Source organism: Rhincodon typus, chromosome 10 (genome assembly GCF_021869965.1).
Source record: "Rhincodon typus isolate 14 chromosome 10, sRhiTyp1.1, whole genome shotgun sequence".
In the NCBI taxonomy this organism is placed as follows: Eukaryota; Metazoa; Chordata; class Chondrichthyes; order Orectolobiformes; family Rhincodontidae; genus Rhincodon; species Rhincodon typus.
The window spans coordinates 61,752,805-61,769,881 of record NC_063341.1 but is presented as its reverse complement, the minus strand read 5'-3'; the positions used below and the strand labels follow the sequence as shown (position 1 = coordinate 61,769,881).

The window sequence follows — 17,077 nt, the reverse complement described above, 5'->3', positions numbered from 1 at the left end:
CTGTGTTCATCCAGCTCTACACCTTGTTATCTCAGATTCTCCAGCATCTGCAGTTCCTACTATCTCTACCACATATGCCAGATGCTTACATGCCAAAAACATTAGATGTGTTTCAAGTAAATGGTGTATCAGAAAGTCAAGGAATTCTGAGTGAGGTGAAAATCAACTACAGTTGGTCAAGGGTGCTGGCAGGGTCAGCTGAACCCATTACATTGTTCCAGGGTGTTGGCGATAGTCAGTGCCAGCAGAGTAGGGTTTACTGGTGGGTCAGTCGAGGTGTTGTGAAGACGTCAGTCTGGGGATGAGCTGGATTTTCCTACAATGAGGCAAAAGGAGGAACTGACTACGATAGAAGTGAAAGCAAGAGGAGTGAGTGGTGATGCATGAGCAGGAGAAGCGGTGAAGTGTGCTGCGAGACAACATGAAGTGCGGAGAGTAGGAAGGTGTAGTAGTTTAGGAGGACGAGATGGGTGCGATTGCTGGAGTGAACATGACACATGCAATACCGAGAGCTGCCTCAGCAAGGTGCATGCACAGTGACAAAAAATATTAACCTTATCTATACCCCTCATGATTTTATAAACTTCTATAAGGTCATAATATTTTGATCACATCTTTTCATAAAACATAAAATATTGTTACCTGAGTGTAGTATTCAACAATGAATTTAAGTCATATTGTAAGACTTGTGAGTGATCTGCAACCATTTATTTATCGCCATAATTGACATCTATTCTTACAATCTGAAATATTTGGATAATAACGTGCATTCATTTTTTGTAAAGAAACAAACTTACAAGTACATCTCTTAGGGAAAACAAAATTAAATGCTAAGGATCATTGTTAGTTTTCCCTGGTAGGAAAAGGTCAGGTTCCACATTAAATTTCTAAAGGTAAAGCATATGCCTTTAGAAGAGCAAACAACATAAGACTATGATGGTAAAGTTTAGAAAATGAACTTTAATAGTAAGTATGGAAACATTAATATATCTGTAAATTGTACACCACCAGTGAAATGGTTCATGGAAAGAAATAAACAGCCATAATTCTTAATCTTGGAGTGTTAATTGTCTATGGAAGGTTTGAAGATGGCGAGATGTACCCCAAGATGTAAAAAGCAAAGTGTATCTCAGCAGTGTTCAGTTGACACTTCTGAATAACACTGAACACAGAAAAGAACATAAGATAAGCTGGGTGTTTTGAAATGTATTGTGCAAGGGAAATACTAGTGACGTGAGAGTGATTAACACTAAATTCATTAAATTAAGACTCTGCACAGCAGTTATATCTCAAAGATTGAAATTAAATTGTGTATGTGGCATGGCTAAAGATTGCTGCATTCTGAGGAAACTTGAATGGGTTTCAACTGGCAAAAATAGTACTGAAGACCAAAACGAATATAGGGCTAATACAGAAAGACCCAAAATGGAAAAGAGTCAAAATAGCTGGATAGCAATGGCAGAAATGTGTGATAATAATAGTAAACAGGCTTATTATATTTCACTGACAGATAGTTGTAGCTATCTGAATTCCCAACACTTTATTCTTCAATTTTTTACATTTATAATGATGCTGAATATCTGTTCAATTGTTTCAACCACAGATCTATCAAAAAATCAACGCTCCTTTAATAGAAAAAAAGAATAAAAGAAGCATTTGGTTCATCATTGAAGTAAAGAAATAAGGCAAGTCTGAGATTTAATTATTTTTTAGTTCCAAATCTCAGCTGGGATGTGCTTCAGGCAGTGTCATTGCCCTGAGCATCCCTGATTTACGATATCTCCATTGTTTCAGAAATATCATCTATTAAAATTAAAAATATTAAATTTATTTTAATTCTTCAAAAAAATTAGCTAGTTATTTTCATGACTTTGAATTTACTTTTAGCATTTAAATGACATTTTTGGTAGAAAATGTGGAAATCCATCAACATAGGGCCCTTATATTAATCAGATGTTAAAATTCTTGTTTGAATTGTATCGAAAAGCATTGTCATCTTGTCTCACTTTGATCAACTACAGAAGTTATTTTGCTATAGCTAAAATAAGTCACAGCCGGTAAGATAAGGATTTTAAACTTTTGGTTGAAAAGATAGCTTTCTAAATGTGAAAAAAAAATCAAATTTGCCAGAAACCAGAGTCAGAAACACTGTTAATGATCAATGGTTTGCTCATTAACATGAAAAGAAATTATAACCAATTTAAAATTACAGAGTTGTATGAAAATAGTATTGGGTCATAAAATGAATTCCATATAGCAAAGCAAAAACGATTTCTAAGAAGCGATCAAAGATCTTACTTCTTTCAATTCATCAAAGCAATGGTTTCTTTATGACTTTGTAACCTTACACATCCTATCTTTGATGGTTACATTCTCTTAACAATAGTCTTGTCCTCCTTAACTTGTTTAATCTCATCTACAGTCCTACACCTCTTCCACAAAATTTTCTCTAAGAAGCTGTGATGATGTTGCACTTTCAGAGTTTATTTTGTTCTTTTTGTTTTAAGAGTGGTTGTAAGACAGAGGTAACGAGCTGGCTAGTTAAGATCACTTTAGTAAATAGCTTGGGAGGCCTTGTGTTTTTTTATAAACAGCCTGAATGGGTGTGGCCAGCTCTGTCAGATTAGGATTTCTGGTTTTCGGTTTTTCAGTTGCATCAGAAGTTATTGGGGTCTCAATAGAGTTCAAAGCTTCAGTGAATATTTCCTGGTTGCTACTGTCTCTGAATTTTCGTTTTTTTTTCCTCCTGGATGGGAGAACTGCATATGAGAATCGGCGTATGAATTTTCCTTTTTTATCAAGGGTTTGTTTATGGGATGTTACTATATTGGAACGGTTAATAGTTACTGTATCTATTATTCTGTTAAGATTTCCAATAGAGGTAAGTTATTCTAAATTCCTCTTTCTTTGCTTGTATTTTTAACTACAGTGCTCAAATAAATTGTGTTTTGCTTAATGTCGAGCAGTTTAACCAGTTGCGTGGCATCTCAAACAGACACTTTACATTTGCCTTTAAAATAAGAAAAAGTTAGGGTCTAGGCTACGTTCTTAAAATATTTTTAGGGTGTCTGGTCTGTTCCATAACAAAGTTCAGTTTTATCTTGCATTCTGGTACTTATTTTCCCTACACAGTCTTTAATGCCAAATTCTGTCCAAGGCTCATTGTTTTTTAAGTTCTTCCTTGGATCATGGCTGTCACTGACATGCCTCTATTATCTATTCTTCTTAGGGTGGCATAATGGCCCAGTGGCTAGCACTGCTGCCTCACAGCACCAGGGACTTGGGTTCAATTCTACCCTCAGGCTATTGTCTGTATGGAGTTTGCACATTCTCCCAGTATCTGCGTGGGTTTCCTCCAGGTGCTCTGGTTTCCTCCCACAGTCCAAAGATGTGCAGGTTAGGTGAATTGGCCATGCTAAATTGCCCACAGTGTTCAGGGATGTGTAGACTAGTTGGGTTAGCCATGGGAAATGCAGAGTTACAGGGATAGGGTGGAAGGTGAGTCTGGGTGGGATGCTCTTCATTTTTCAGTGTGGATTCAATTGGCTGAATGGCCTGATTCCACACTGTAGGGATTCTATGATTTTAAATTACAGTGTAACGGTTTGAGAACTGAGTGGTTTGATGGGTCAAGTTATATGACACTTAAAAATCAACTGTACTTTAGTAGGCATGCAGCCACACTTAGCTAAGGATTCTTCCAATAAGATGGGTTTTCAACTTTCCAGTATCTTATAGTTGCTGTTACAAATACAAGTCTTCATTTTCAGAACTTTTTTCAATTGCATTCAAATTCTCAAACTTCTCCAATGATATTTGAACTCACATTCCTTAAATTATTAGTTCAGTAAAATAATAATTTATATTTGTTCAGCCATCACTGATGGTAAAATAAAAAGCCAAATTGCTTAATCAAAGCAATAATAGACATATTGGCCCAAACCTTCCAATCCCCAGATTGTCACAGACTTGAGGTGGGTTCAAATACGCACAATGAGACTCTCCATTTTGGAAGAACAAGAGGGAAGGTTGGCCAAGTGAGCAAAAAGTTAATTGTCATGGATAAAGGGGCATGGGGCAAATTGAACTTATGATTGACTTTACCTTCCTAAGCCCAAGACAGTGAGGTATTGTTTGATTTACACCTTTCCCTTTCAACTTGCATCCCATCCTGAGGAACACTGAATAATGTTTCTCAAACTCTTGTTTACAGATACAACTGTTGAAAGAAATCTACAGCAAAATCCTTTAAGATGGAACAAAACATTCAAAATGTTCATTCACATATCACGCAAACAAGGTAGAAAGAAAGAGAAAGGGAAGGAAGGAAGTCACAACTTTTGAATTTCTTGGAATTAGTTTACATGACTCAATGTCACATTTTTATGAGCACTTAGGTTTCAAAATTGTGGCATATGTTGTTCTATTTCTGTCAAAGAGATTGAAAATTAACAAGGTCACTCTTTCCAGAACCATTGTTTTAAAGCAGTATGTGTCAAAAAGCAGGAGAGTAAGTTTCCTCGTGTGTTGATAAAAGTTTACTTACATGGTGTGGGTTAGTGTCAAGAGAAAGAAAACATTAAGCTATCAATTTCACAAAATCTAGGATGAACAAGATCTTTAAAAATTTAGTTTGGAAGCTTTTGTACAGTTTGAGTGAGGCCAAGGGAATGGCTTCCAAACCAATGGGACCAGAACTGAATAGAGGCAGTTAAGTCAAACCAACAAATTTGATAGAGTAGCAATTTCTTCAGATCGTAAGACTTAGGAGCAGAGGTGGGCTATTCGGTCATTTTAGTCCACTCCTCCACTCGATGAGATCATGGCTAATCTGATAATCCTCAACTCCACTTTCCTGCTTTATCCCTCATAACTTTTATCCATACATAACTCAGTCTGAAAGGTTTCAAAATGCACAGCAAACCAAAGTGCTCCTCATCTCTATCTAAAATGAATGATGACTCTTCACTCTGAGATTATGCCTTCTGATCCTTGACTGTCCCACATGGTATACCACCTCTCCACATCTACCTTGTCAGCACCCTAAGAATCTTTTATGTTTCGACAAGGTCTCCACTACTAAACTCCAATGAGTTAGTGAATTCTAACTAACTATCAACTGATGGTGTTGAGAAGTAGATGGGATTCTGATTTGCTATCTGTATCTATGCATCTCCTTTAGAGATACCGGGCTGCTGGATTGTTGTACTGCTGTGCCATTTACTGCAGACACAAAGCCAGGAAGATTGTCATGGTTGTCAGCAATCCTTAATCAAGGCAAGGGAAATAACCTTTGGTCAGGGTGTCCTAATACAGTAAGTCAAGGACAGCTGCTGATACCAGTACAGGGGCTTGGACACATTCAGTCAGTTGCTTGGGCAGTCAGAGTCAGGATCCTCTTCTCAAAAGGGGTTATGAACCAAATGTCAAGCAGTCCACCACCTGTCTTGACTGTTTCTGCCCTTTCAACTGCCATTCATCTGCAATCCAGTTCCAAGGAAAAGAATTGTTAAAGATCTGTTCTGAAGAAAAGTCACTGGACCTGAGATGTTGACTCTGCCTTCTCTCCATAGGTTCTGCCAGACCTGCTGAGTTTCTCCAGCTGCTTCTGTTTCTGTTTCAGATTTGCAGCTTCTGCAGTTCTTTTTTTTTTATTTTGTTTAGTTTTGACTTAACTGCTTCCTTTCAATTTCAGACCAATGAGCTCTGAGGTCCAAATCCTTTGGTGACTTACACAGCTGAGAGCTGCAACATTTTCAGTATTTTAATAATCTGCAAAGTTCTAACTGACATTTTTGGTCTGGAAGTTTCACAAGCTACACACTTTGACTGAGGCAATTTATTTCCTTACTTACTCTGAACAAATTCTTTTTCTATGACAGAAACTTTACTTGCACCTGATCATTTTACTGGGAGAATTAATCTAGTTTAGCAGGTGAAGTTAGGGAATCTTTCTGGACATGAAACATTTGAGAGAGAAAGAGAGAGAGAGAGAGCAAGCGAGAGAGCAAGGGAGAGAGAGAGAGAGAAAGCGAAAGGGAGAGACCGAGCAAGTGAGCAAGAGAGAGAGAGAGCAAGAGAGAGCGAGAGAGGAAGATGGAGAACAAACATTTCAGCTTCTAAGGTCTGGAGCTGTACTTCTTGAGATGTTAATACAGCAATTGGTGTACAGTTCCAGAATTGTACATTTAAGCAACTTAACAAGCTCAGATTTCAGTCATGTGATAAAGACAGCAATTTCAGATGCTGACGGTCTACTTTGGTGGGCTAACTGGAAGGACACTGAGCTAGCAGTGCATCTTTCCCTCCCTGATTTGAGTTTCCACTTACAAATAATACAATGGTCTTTGATGTTTCTCCTTGTTCAGAGCTGACTGGAAGCAGACAGCTCATGTTCTTTGTATCAGCTTTAGCTAAAGCCTCTGGAATTATGGTCATGTGATCAGCTTCAGCCATTTTACCAGGATGTCCAAGCTTGTCTAGTTTTGAAGGCAATAACAACATATAAATATCGAAGAGAATAGTATTCTCTGGGATTTCTCTACATGCCCTCCGACCATGACACAAGACAAGAGGTGCAAAAAATGGATAAAGGTTCCAGAAGCAAATAGGTTGAGGCAAGGAAGCAGGTGAGAAATACTGTGTAGTTGGAAACAAGAGTGAAAATGGGGTTGCAAGTTCAACTTAAGAGACATATAGGACACTAATGCTGCAAATGGATTGGGCAAGCAGTGAAAGAGCATGGCAGAGGGATGGATTTAGCTGTTAGGAAACAATGTTTGCCACAGGTGACCAAAAGATAATAAAAGATAAAGATAATTGTTCTCCATCTTCTTCTCTCGCTTTCTCTTGCTCTCTCTCTCTCTCTCGCTCACTTGCTCAGTCTCTCCCTCTCGCTTTCTCTCTCTCTCTCTCGCTTTCTTACTCACTCTTTCTCTGTCTCTTCCTTTCTCGTTCTTTTTCTCTCTCTCTCTTTCTTTCTCCGTCCCATGCTCTCAGTTCCTCCGTTTTTGTCGCATATGTTCAGATTAGGCCAACTTCGACAAGGGAGCCTGTGAAATGTCCACCTTCTTCCTCAACCGAGGATTCCCCAGCTCCATTGTCGACAGGGCCCTCAACCAGGTCCAATCCACCGCCTGCACTTCCGTCCTCACCCCTTCTCTTCCCTCCAACAACAGCAATAGGGTTCCCCTTATACTTAACTATCATCCCGCCAGCATCCACATCCAGAAGATCATCAGATGCCAGATGCCACCACCAGACCCATATTCCCCTCCCCTCCCTTGTCCGCCTTCCAAAGGGACTGTTCCCTCTGGGACACCCTGGTCCAGACTTCCTTCACCCCCAACACCTCCCCACAGCCCTCAGGCACCTTCCCCTGTAACCGGCGAAGGTTCAACACCTGCGCATTTACCTCCTCCCTCCCCAGAATCCAAGGGCCCAAACATACCTTGCAGGTGAAGCAACACTTCACCTGCACTTCCCAGAATCTAGTCTACTGCATTCGCAGCTCACAATGTGGTCTCCTCTACATTGGGGAAATGAAGCGTAGACTTGGCGACCGCTTCGCAGAATATCTACGTTCTGCTCACAAAAAAGACCCTGAACTACCTGTTGCCTGCTACTTCAATGCACCACCCTGCTCCCTGGCCAACATCTTTGTCTCTGGCTCGCTACAGTGTTCCAGTGAAGCCCAACGCAAGCTGGAGGAACAACACCTCATTTTCCGCTTGGGGACCCTACAGCCCTCCGGACTCAATATTGAGTTCCATAATTTTAGGGCCTAAACTCTCCCATGTCCCAGCCCCCCACCCCACACACCAGGCCTTGTTACCACATAGCCTGCCATTACACACCTCCTGTCGTTAGTCACTAACAGTCCCCATTAACAACTATTCACCCTCCCAACCTGATCGTTAGCAACTCCTTTGTCTGTCCAACTGTCTTTCTCTCTCTTTGGGCTCTATCCTATCGTTTACTCCCTACCCCACCCACCTCCCTATTTTCTGCATATAACCTGGCGTTTTCCCAGTTACCATCAGTTCTGAGGAAGGGTCACCGGGCCCGAAACGTTAACTCTGTTTTCTCCTTCACAGATGCTGCCAGACCTGCTGAGCTTTTCCAGCAATTTTGTTTTTGTTCCTGATTTACAGCATCCGCAGTTCTTTTGGTTTTTATTTAAAATATAGTGGCGTTTGTCATCCCAATAGTTAATCAAAGGAGATTTTGTTTTACAGTTTAAGTGTTGAAGGAGTAATCAGGTATCACACTGCCGGCAGTGGTAGTGGAGTCAGATACTTTAGAAACTTTTAAGCGACTCTTGGATAGGCACATGGAGGATACTAAAACGTAGGGTATGCAGGGTAGATTGATTTTAGTAGGATAATAGGTCAGCACAACATCATGGGCCGAAGGGCCTGTACTGTGCTGTACTGTTCTATGTTCTATGTTCTACGAAGGGGTTATGTTAGTGTACTTGTGAAACCAGATGTCCAGGTAAAAAAATTGTTCAAACTTGCAGAGGAGAGAGAAGCGACATTGACTGCAAGTCTTTATTAGATCGTACCGACTTCCCTGGGCTGTCCAGGATTGTCTTTACAGTTGCCTAACATTGAGGCACATAATCCTCAAAGGCTTAAGCTTTATGGCCTGAAAGGGGAGATTTGGAGTGTGTAAGACTGTTTGGGAGATTTGACATTTTTTAATTTAAATACTAGAAGTTTATTAAAAGATTTAAAAAACTACTTCCTTGCATTGTCAACTTGAACAACCAGCATCAAGGCTTTTGTTTATCAGTTGCTAGATTTCATGTTTAATCAGCTTGGATAAATAAAAATGAAGCCACATAAGATCCGCACCTCTCATGTAAATGAAGGGATCACATCTGGTTTAGATTTTCATACAAAAGTAAATATTTTAACACCACAAGGTTTTTTAAGTCCACGTGAACTCTGAACGTCATGAGCAAAATATCCAGTCTTTGATACAAAAATGAAATAAATATGTTTGACCTGGAATTTACCATTGTAATATCGTCTTGTGGAAACTGCACGCCAATCTCCTGAACTTGTTAAGCTATTGCAGCTTTGCTTTAGGGCTGTAGTTTTGGTTTAGCCCTATTTCACATCATTTATCCTTTGTAGATAGACAAATGTACCTACCTTATTTGCAATGCTTGTGATAAATGACTTTATGTCCAGGTTAGTTGGACAACTCTTCTGACAAGGAGCATCAGCACATTTGAGGCACCTGGAATGTAAATTAATCTGGTCAAAAAACATCAATTACAAAAATTGTTTAGACCAAGCTGTGATAAAACTACCCTTTCCATCAACTGAGCGAGACAAAGAAGTGAAAAATTGGAAAATTCCAACAAGCCACAAATTTGTACTATCTTAAGCTGAACTACTTCTGCAGCCATAAAAATTCATAGGTGCAAATCAAAGCAATCAAAGCATTTTTGCACACATATTGGAGACATCCATCAGGGGGAAAAGAAACTGTCAATAAATTGAAATGACCAATATGTCAGGTTAAAGAATGCAGATTAAATAGATTGCAAATACTTTCCTCAGATAGTAAAGAAAAATTATTCGGGATTTTTTAAAATGGGATGACCAGAAGGTTGGGCCAAACATTATGGCCGGATTTCTAAAAATGTTAACCTTCAGCAAGTTACTACAACATTTCTGCAAAAGTGGTGTAATGTAAGTGGATACAAGTGGGGCCATGAGGAAAACCAGATTTGGGTCATATTCCTTCAAGACCCTCCTTATGCATGAAAATTAAATTATAACGATATCAAAATAGTATTGATTCACTCTGAGTGAAGAATGTTGTGGAATAATGCAATCTCAGATATTTTTAAAAGTTTTCATGAGAATATCTCTGAAGCATTCCAAATTTAAAAAAAAAGAAAGTACATTTTAGGTCTCAACAAGGATTATAAAGAGTGGGGAAAAGAATCCCTGCAGGGTGGAAGCGGGCCACTCAGTCCATCAAGTCCACACCAACCCTCCAAAAGCATCCCACCCAGACCGATCCCCCTTACCCTATCCCTGTAATCCTGAATTTCCCATGGCTGGCCCCACCTAACCTGCACATCCCTCGACACTACAGGCAATTTAGCGTAGTCAATGCACCTAAAGTGCACATCTTTGGACTGTGGGAGGAAACCAGAGCACCCAGAGGAAACCCACGCAGATACAGGGAGAATGTGCCAACTCCAAACAGACTTTAAGTCCTGTGGCACATAATATTTCATATGTAAATTTTCAGTCAGTTAAGATCTGATATAAATTCAGGAATTTTACTGAACCACTGCTTTGTATATGTGAGCAAGTATGTGATTAATTGCCAGGTTACAGTGCTAAGAATCTTGGCAGAGGTTCTGTATGTCTGATATAAAAGAAGGAGGAGATTCAGGTTGGAGTAAATAGAATTAACTTACTTATAGTTAAAAATTTACTTAATTGTTTGCCTTAAACATAAGCATTATGCCAAACTTGCGTAGTTGGTTCATTATACATTTTATCCTGTTACCAATTTCCAGTCTCCTCAATCTGGCTACATAAATTGTCAACTGTGTACTAAAATTTAATCAACTTGAGTTGTAACTGCTTTTTTAGATGTCAGTTTTGTACTCGCAAAAAAGCTGTTTCTGTGTTTATAATTTCACAGGGATAATATTATTCTGTCTCTCCTTTTTCTACAGGCTTACATGTAGTTTGAAATTAACTAATTAAGTAGAAAATTTACAGGGTGAGTGGAATGATGCAAGAGCAAGTGACCTATGTGGTGCAGTGGTAGTGTCCCTATCTCTGGGCTAGAAAGCCTGAGTTCAAGTTCCACCTGCTCCAGAAGTATGTCATGAAGTGTTGACTATAGGGCCCTTGTGATGCAGTGATGCTATCTCTGGGGTAGGCAGCATTTCTGAACAGTTTGGTTCGGAAAATATCTAAAACCAAGGGTGCACCTAACCCCATCAGTTTCCCAAGTGGTTGGGTTAGGTTAAAATTGCCTCCAATTTTCCACTAAATGACAAGCAAAATACTGCGGATGTTGGAGATCTGAAATAAAAAGAGAACATTCTGCAAAAACTCAGCACATCTGACAGCTTTTGTGGAAAGATAAATAGAATGAATGTTTCATGTCCAATGACTCTTTTTCAGAACTGAAAACAGGTGGAAAATTCAATGATTTTGTGCTGTTGAAAAGTTGGGCATGAGGACAAGTGAAACAGAAGGGCAGGACAGGGAAAGGTGTAAGATTGTGAAAGAATTAATATTGATGCTGCATTAAGTTCCATGCAAACTGATGACATCACAGAGTTGGAGAAAAAGCAGACCAGCATGAGGTCACAACAGAGACATTTGCATCAGCTCTGCCTTCTAGTGGTTTTTGTAATTTTGCCTAACGAGTCAATGTAGCTTGTATCTATTGCTAGCATGCAATGTTGGATCTGGTCTTTAAGATAAGTTCCTCTTCTCATTAGACTCCACAAGACTCCTCTCCCAATGCTTATTAGACTCAGCATAGAAAGGGGGATTGCTTGGAGAGTGAGCACGTGATGTCTGATGGCATAATTCAGGCTTTCCGTGGGCAGTGAATAGGGAATACAGTGCGTTCTCACCCCCAAGAATAATAGCTAATATCTTATAAGTTTCCTCAGTGATTTTTGACCTTTGTTACAAAGCTGTTTAGGTGCTGCAGATCCTATTTTCTGTTTAATTTGGTTAATTGATTTTGGTTAAAAGTAGTAGAAGCAGGATTGGTGGTAGCAGTCTGCCCAAGTCATAAGCCACCAATGGTTGACACCACAACATACGACAGACATTGCATTTCCAACGGTTCCAAATGAAAGAATGAGGATAAAAAGATAATCAATGGGTATATTCCAAAAAAAGGTGTGTCAAAATGATTATGTGACAAATATGTCTCTCTCCACATGACTTCTGCAATCAGCTTTATTTTCTGTTGAAAGGTGGGATGGATTCAAGCTAGCTGTCACAAAGTATTTCCATTCCTTAGGGACGTTTTACAGTAGTCAAGTTAGTCATAACATTTTATTTGAACCTAAATTGAATCAGTCACAGTTCTACTCTAATGTTACAGGGATAGTTTATTAAAGACTTATAATCTGGGTGATTTTGGCACAATCTTTTGGAGCAACTTCAAAATTGTAACTTTTCAAACATTTAAACTGTAAATTATCAATTGAATATGAGCAACTCATTAACCTCTAATGTGTTATATTATGTTTAAATTAAGATGAAAAATGTGAATGCTTAAGTTAGAAGACTCATTTTCTGATATGTTAATATTGTCAGCACAACAATAACACAGAGAGTCCAGGAAGTCTTACTGACCATTTCAGAGTTTCATAACAAAAGTATGGTGTGATTGTGAAAAGGAGTTATTGTTGTGTTCAATGGATTGATATGTTTGGAGAACACAAGTGCAAGTAGCATTTGGGTACAGAATTATTTTGAAGAATTCCTTCATGACTGGGAAAACATAAAGGCTATACTTACTGCCCAAAAATACAAAACTACTGCCTAATAGCACTCTAGAAATGTAAATCTTTTTCTTAATGGACGAAATTCATTCACTGGCCCAAGTCTAGCGGAATAATCCATGTTTATTATTGTTTATGGATACAAAATTTCAACTGTGTTTTAATATTACATGCTTATTTATTGTGTAACTTGTGAAGTCAAGTGAGGTAAAATTAATTCTAACTTCGTTGAATGTATCCAGCAGGAAATGTATCTGCATATAGCAAAATAAGTTGTACCGTTACTTGACCATGAGGCTTCAATTGCAAGTCAGTCTTATGACAACAGATTGAACCTCTTCAGAATGCTGTACCAGATTTGAAATTAAGGGCTTTTCTGAAGCTATAATAGCACTGCGGATTGAGAGTTAAAACCTCAGATTTGAGGAGTATTACATTCATTTCACATCACGTCTAGATCCCTGTCGTGAGTTCCACCGCTGGGTATAACGTAACCACAGGTAATGCATGGGAGGGAAAGATTGTTAGTTGGAAGGTGAACAAAGAGCTTTGACTGGCATGCCTACTTTTCCAGAATAAGGTATTGTGGTTTATTCATGCCAGATGGTAAAATGTGACATCTGTGCAGCCCAGTAGTATATTTTTAAGTAATAGAGTGATTTAAGGTCTCTCCGTTCATGGGGGAATTCATTCCCTGAAAACGTCACCACAGGTTGCTTGGTTTAACACAGGGACAATGGAAGGCTAGTTAAAGAGGAAGAAAGGTCGAGTCTCTGGCAGAGGTGGTGTCCAGGCTCCCCGCACATCCATGCTGTCTCACGTGACTGACCACATCGCTCTTAAAAATATTATTGTTCTTCATTTGACTTTTGAATCAAATTCATTTTTTCTTCTTTCTGCTGCTGCGGTGGTGGAGAGCTGTTGAATGGTTCGTCCAGTCCATTCCTTGCGGCTGTGGCGATCACAGCTGTTCCAATGTCGATGGGTTGGGATCCTTTGCTTTTCCTTTGGTTTTTCGGCGGCATCTGCAAAGGCAGCAGAGAGAATGATCCCTCGATCTTTGGGCGTTAATTTGGACGGTCTGTCAGTCCTTGGAAGTTGAGATGGGCCCTGGTCCTCGAGAGTTGGGACAGTCTCCTGGTTATAGCAGTGGCTGGCGGCTGGCGATGAAGCTGCTTTGGCAGAGGTGGCATTCTGGGTCGATTCAGTGGCGACGGGGGCTGCTTCAATGTTGCTTTCTCCTTGATGTTGCAGCCTCGGGGACAGCTTTAGTAGCTGTGGAGGACGGCACATCTCGTAGCTGCTTATGAAATCAAGAAGCCATAGTTGGAACAAAAATTGAAATTCATCTTAACTTTGCATGCATTATTTCTTTTTTTTATAATTTATGTAATTAAAATAGTGCCAGAATAATTATGGTGATGAATACACATTTTACTGCATTTTGCACATGTAACAAATGTAACAATAAATTACTATTCTATACTATGAAAACCCAATTTTATATAAAGCACATTCCTCCCTCTCTCTTTCTACAGAATAGTAAGGACAGATCCTTTCCTGCTGCACGAACAATCTCCAGTTTCTAAGCAACATTAAGGGCATGCAGTCTATTATTACTGAGCTGCTCCAGAGATGCAGTTTCTTTGTAGGTCTTGGAGCAGCTGTATTGGACCCATTGGGACTTGCGACTTTAAACATGTTCAAGGTTCATTGGAGACCAGAAATTGATACTGCGGGTTTAGGGGTGGAAATATCCCAGTTTAGTGGATACCTTTTGTTCAACAACTCAAATACATCTTGCACACCTCCCTCAAAAGGCACTTTCTCCCACCAATGTTTGTATGGAGACAATGGGCTAAATTTTACCAAGTGTCTCTTTTTCCTCAACCCTCATAGACCAAAGTGGTGGGGAGGGGGGGTAAACTTGGCCACACTTGGATCTTAAGAGTTCTGTGCCTTCAAAAGCAAGGAGAGGTAAAACCCAAACCACTCTGGAAGCTCCGTATTTGTGATATTGGGCTGAATTTTCAGAGGGACTCCATTGACCTTTAAAACTAGCAACCGGAACTGAATACAGGATTCAGTGCCCACAGTTTTCACTCGTGCAAGATTATGTTGTGTGCTAGTGCAAGTCTGCATGTCTGCCAGCTTACTGTGGGCAGATGGGTTTCCCTGACCACCACAATTTTGATGTGGTCACTATTATTTTCACGGACTCCTGGTTCAAAACTCCTTGGAAGTGATATGAACCGTGGAGCTGGATTTCCATCGTAGAAGTGAGTGGCAGAAGGTGGACAATTTCCATGCTTGATGCGCCCACCTTGGGAGAAATTGGCTGCCATGGTGGAATTTTCACTCTGAGGGGTGAGGGTGGGGGAAGGAGCTAGGTGTATAATGTGCCCACCTGGCACTTTGTCCCAGTGACAATAAAATCAACAAAAATGAAAGAAAAGCCCTCACCACTCACATGCTACACACCATCCATTTCAACTTGTGCTACCTCATGCCACTCATTATGGCCCTTGTATCCTCCATACAAATTTGTGGTTGAAATTATAATTTAACACGCACATTCGACAAAATAAGATAGTACTTCATTGAACAAAAGAATTACTTTTTTCTCAATTTTCATTCAGGTGCCAAAATCAATAATAGGAACAGCTAGAGCGAGTGACGCAAAAGAAGATTTTAATTTGACCTGGAGTAAAATCCCTCTAAATTCAGTCACTTCTTAGAAGATTACTTGGAAGCAGAGGGAGGATTATAACAATTTTTTTTGTATATAAAGGGCAAGAAATTTATTGCCAAGTACTTCTAACATCATGAAGGAAAAGGATGATGACAATTTGGAAGTGGCCAACACAAATGAGCACCATCTACGTTTAGAGACTATTTCAGCTCGAAACGGTATTAAAATCACAAATTGGTTTTGGGGATAGCGTGATATGACGAACAGTTCTCTGATGTACAGGGAAAAAAAATGTGCTGTAAGAAATATCCTCTGGTTCCAAATTAAATATGACAACCGTCCAGTTTCCCACTGTTGGAGCTCAAGGTTCAGTCATGAATTCAAAAATTAGATGTGATTATAGGAGCCACTAGCAATTGTTTCCTGTTGAGTTTAATAGTACAGAAACTGTATTTTTAGATTTTTTTTACCCAAAAAGGATGAGAAAGCAGAATACAAGAAAACCAGAAAAGGGAGAGAGTCTCTTGGGGTAAATTTCAGCTTTGCTGAGCGTCATCAAAGTCTACTAACAGAACCTCCCACAAATAAATCTATCTCCTGGGGCAGCTGGTTTCCAGACTTTTGGGACCAGAGTAATAGATTTGTAATTGCCCCACTGAGTACTGTTGGTGCTGGACGATTGATTGGTGCAGCAAACCCTTCAACACTTAGTCCTCTATCATCACATGGGCAACAGTTATTTCCTCAGTTTAATGCAAGTAATCAATGCTTCCTGTTTCCAAAAGGTACGTTCAAAACACTCCTTACTTATTTTATTTATTATTTATTATTAGCCTTTACTTAGTACATTTGCTTTCTCAAAATGTTAAAGGATTAAGCTTCATATATTTTCAGTGAAATTTTAGGCTGGTCAGTGTCCTTTCTTTGACATTATGAGCCAGAAGGGGACACACACTATTTTGTGGTAGATACCATATCGGTGAGAGTTCTTGTAAATGATGAGTGGTTGGTGGAAGTATACAGAACAGAAAGGGTATGATTTCAATCAGTGTTTCGCACAGATTTGATCCCAGTGATGCCATTTTGGCATTCAATGTCACAGTTAGTGGCCTCAAATAGTTGAACAGCAGTATTCAAAGTAGACAATTTCAAATCAACTTGTTCAGACATGTTATTGTACACCTCTGGAGCAGGTGGGACTTGAACCAAGGCCTACAGGCTCAGAAGTAGGGACATTACCACTGCTCCACCACAGCCCTGTGTTACTTATTGAATCAACTTGTTCAGAGATGTTATGACACACCTTTGGAGCAGCTGGGATTTGAATCTTGGCCACTTGAGCCAAGAATCTATTTTCTAAGGTTGTCATCAAATGCTTTCAGTTGGTTTGCTAATTAATTTCTTCTAGTCATCATTTTGATTCTTCTCAGAATTAGATTTTTCCATAGTTTTTTAACATTACCAGGACTGGTGTGGCAGGTGCTGAAGCTTTCACTAACATCAAGGCTTCTGCATAAACTATCTCCAAGACAAGGCTGCATGAGTGGGCATTCCCCTTGGACTGCAACACTACTTGGAACGCAACACTACTTGGAACAGAAACAAAGGCTATTCAGAGCAAGGGAAGAACAGGAGAAGCAAGAAAGGAGGGCTCTTTGGAAGCCATATCTGTTAAAGAAAGCATCTCAGCAATGAACAATGTGTGAGACAACAGGATGCCTTTACAGAGGCATGAAACCTGCTGCAGACACAGTAGCAACCTTGTGGCATGATAAGAAGTGCTGTGCCAGTGGCTGAGAAAGTGATCACTATAAATTTTTAGAGATAGCAGGAACTGCAGATGCTGGAGAATCTGAGATAACAAGGTG

The 17,077-nt window shown here is 39.6% G+C and overlaps 1 protein-coding gene across 1 annotated transcript in view; it reads right to left on the bottom strand.

Annotated features, from left to right (window-relative positions):
• Window positions 1-17,077, bottom strand: part of dpyda.1 (dihydropyrimidine dehydrogenase a, tandem duplicate 1) — a 619,381-nt gene that overhangs the window by 363,265 nt on the left and 239,039 nt on the right. The window contains exon 4 of the mRNA XM_048601540.1: window positions 9,162-9,249. Coding sequence (XP_048457497.1) covers window positions 9,162-9,249 — 88 coding nt within the window. The remainder of the gene's footprint in view (window positions 1-9,161; window positions 9,250-17,077) is intronic.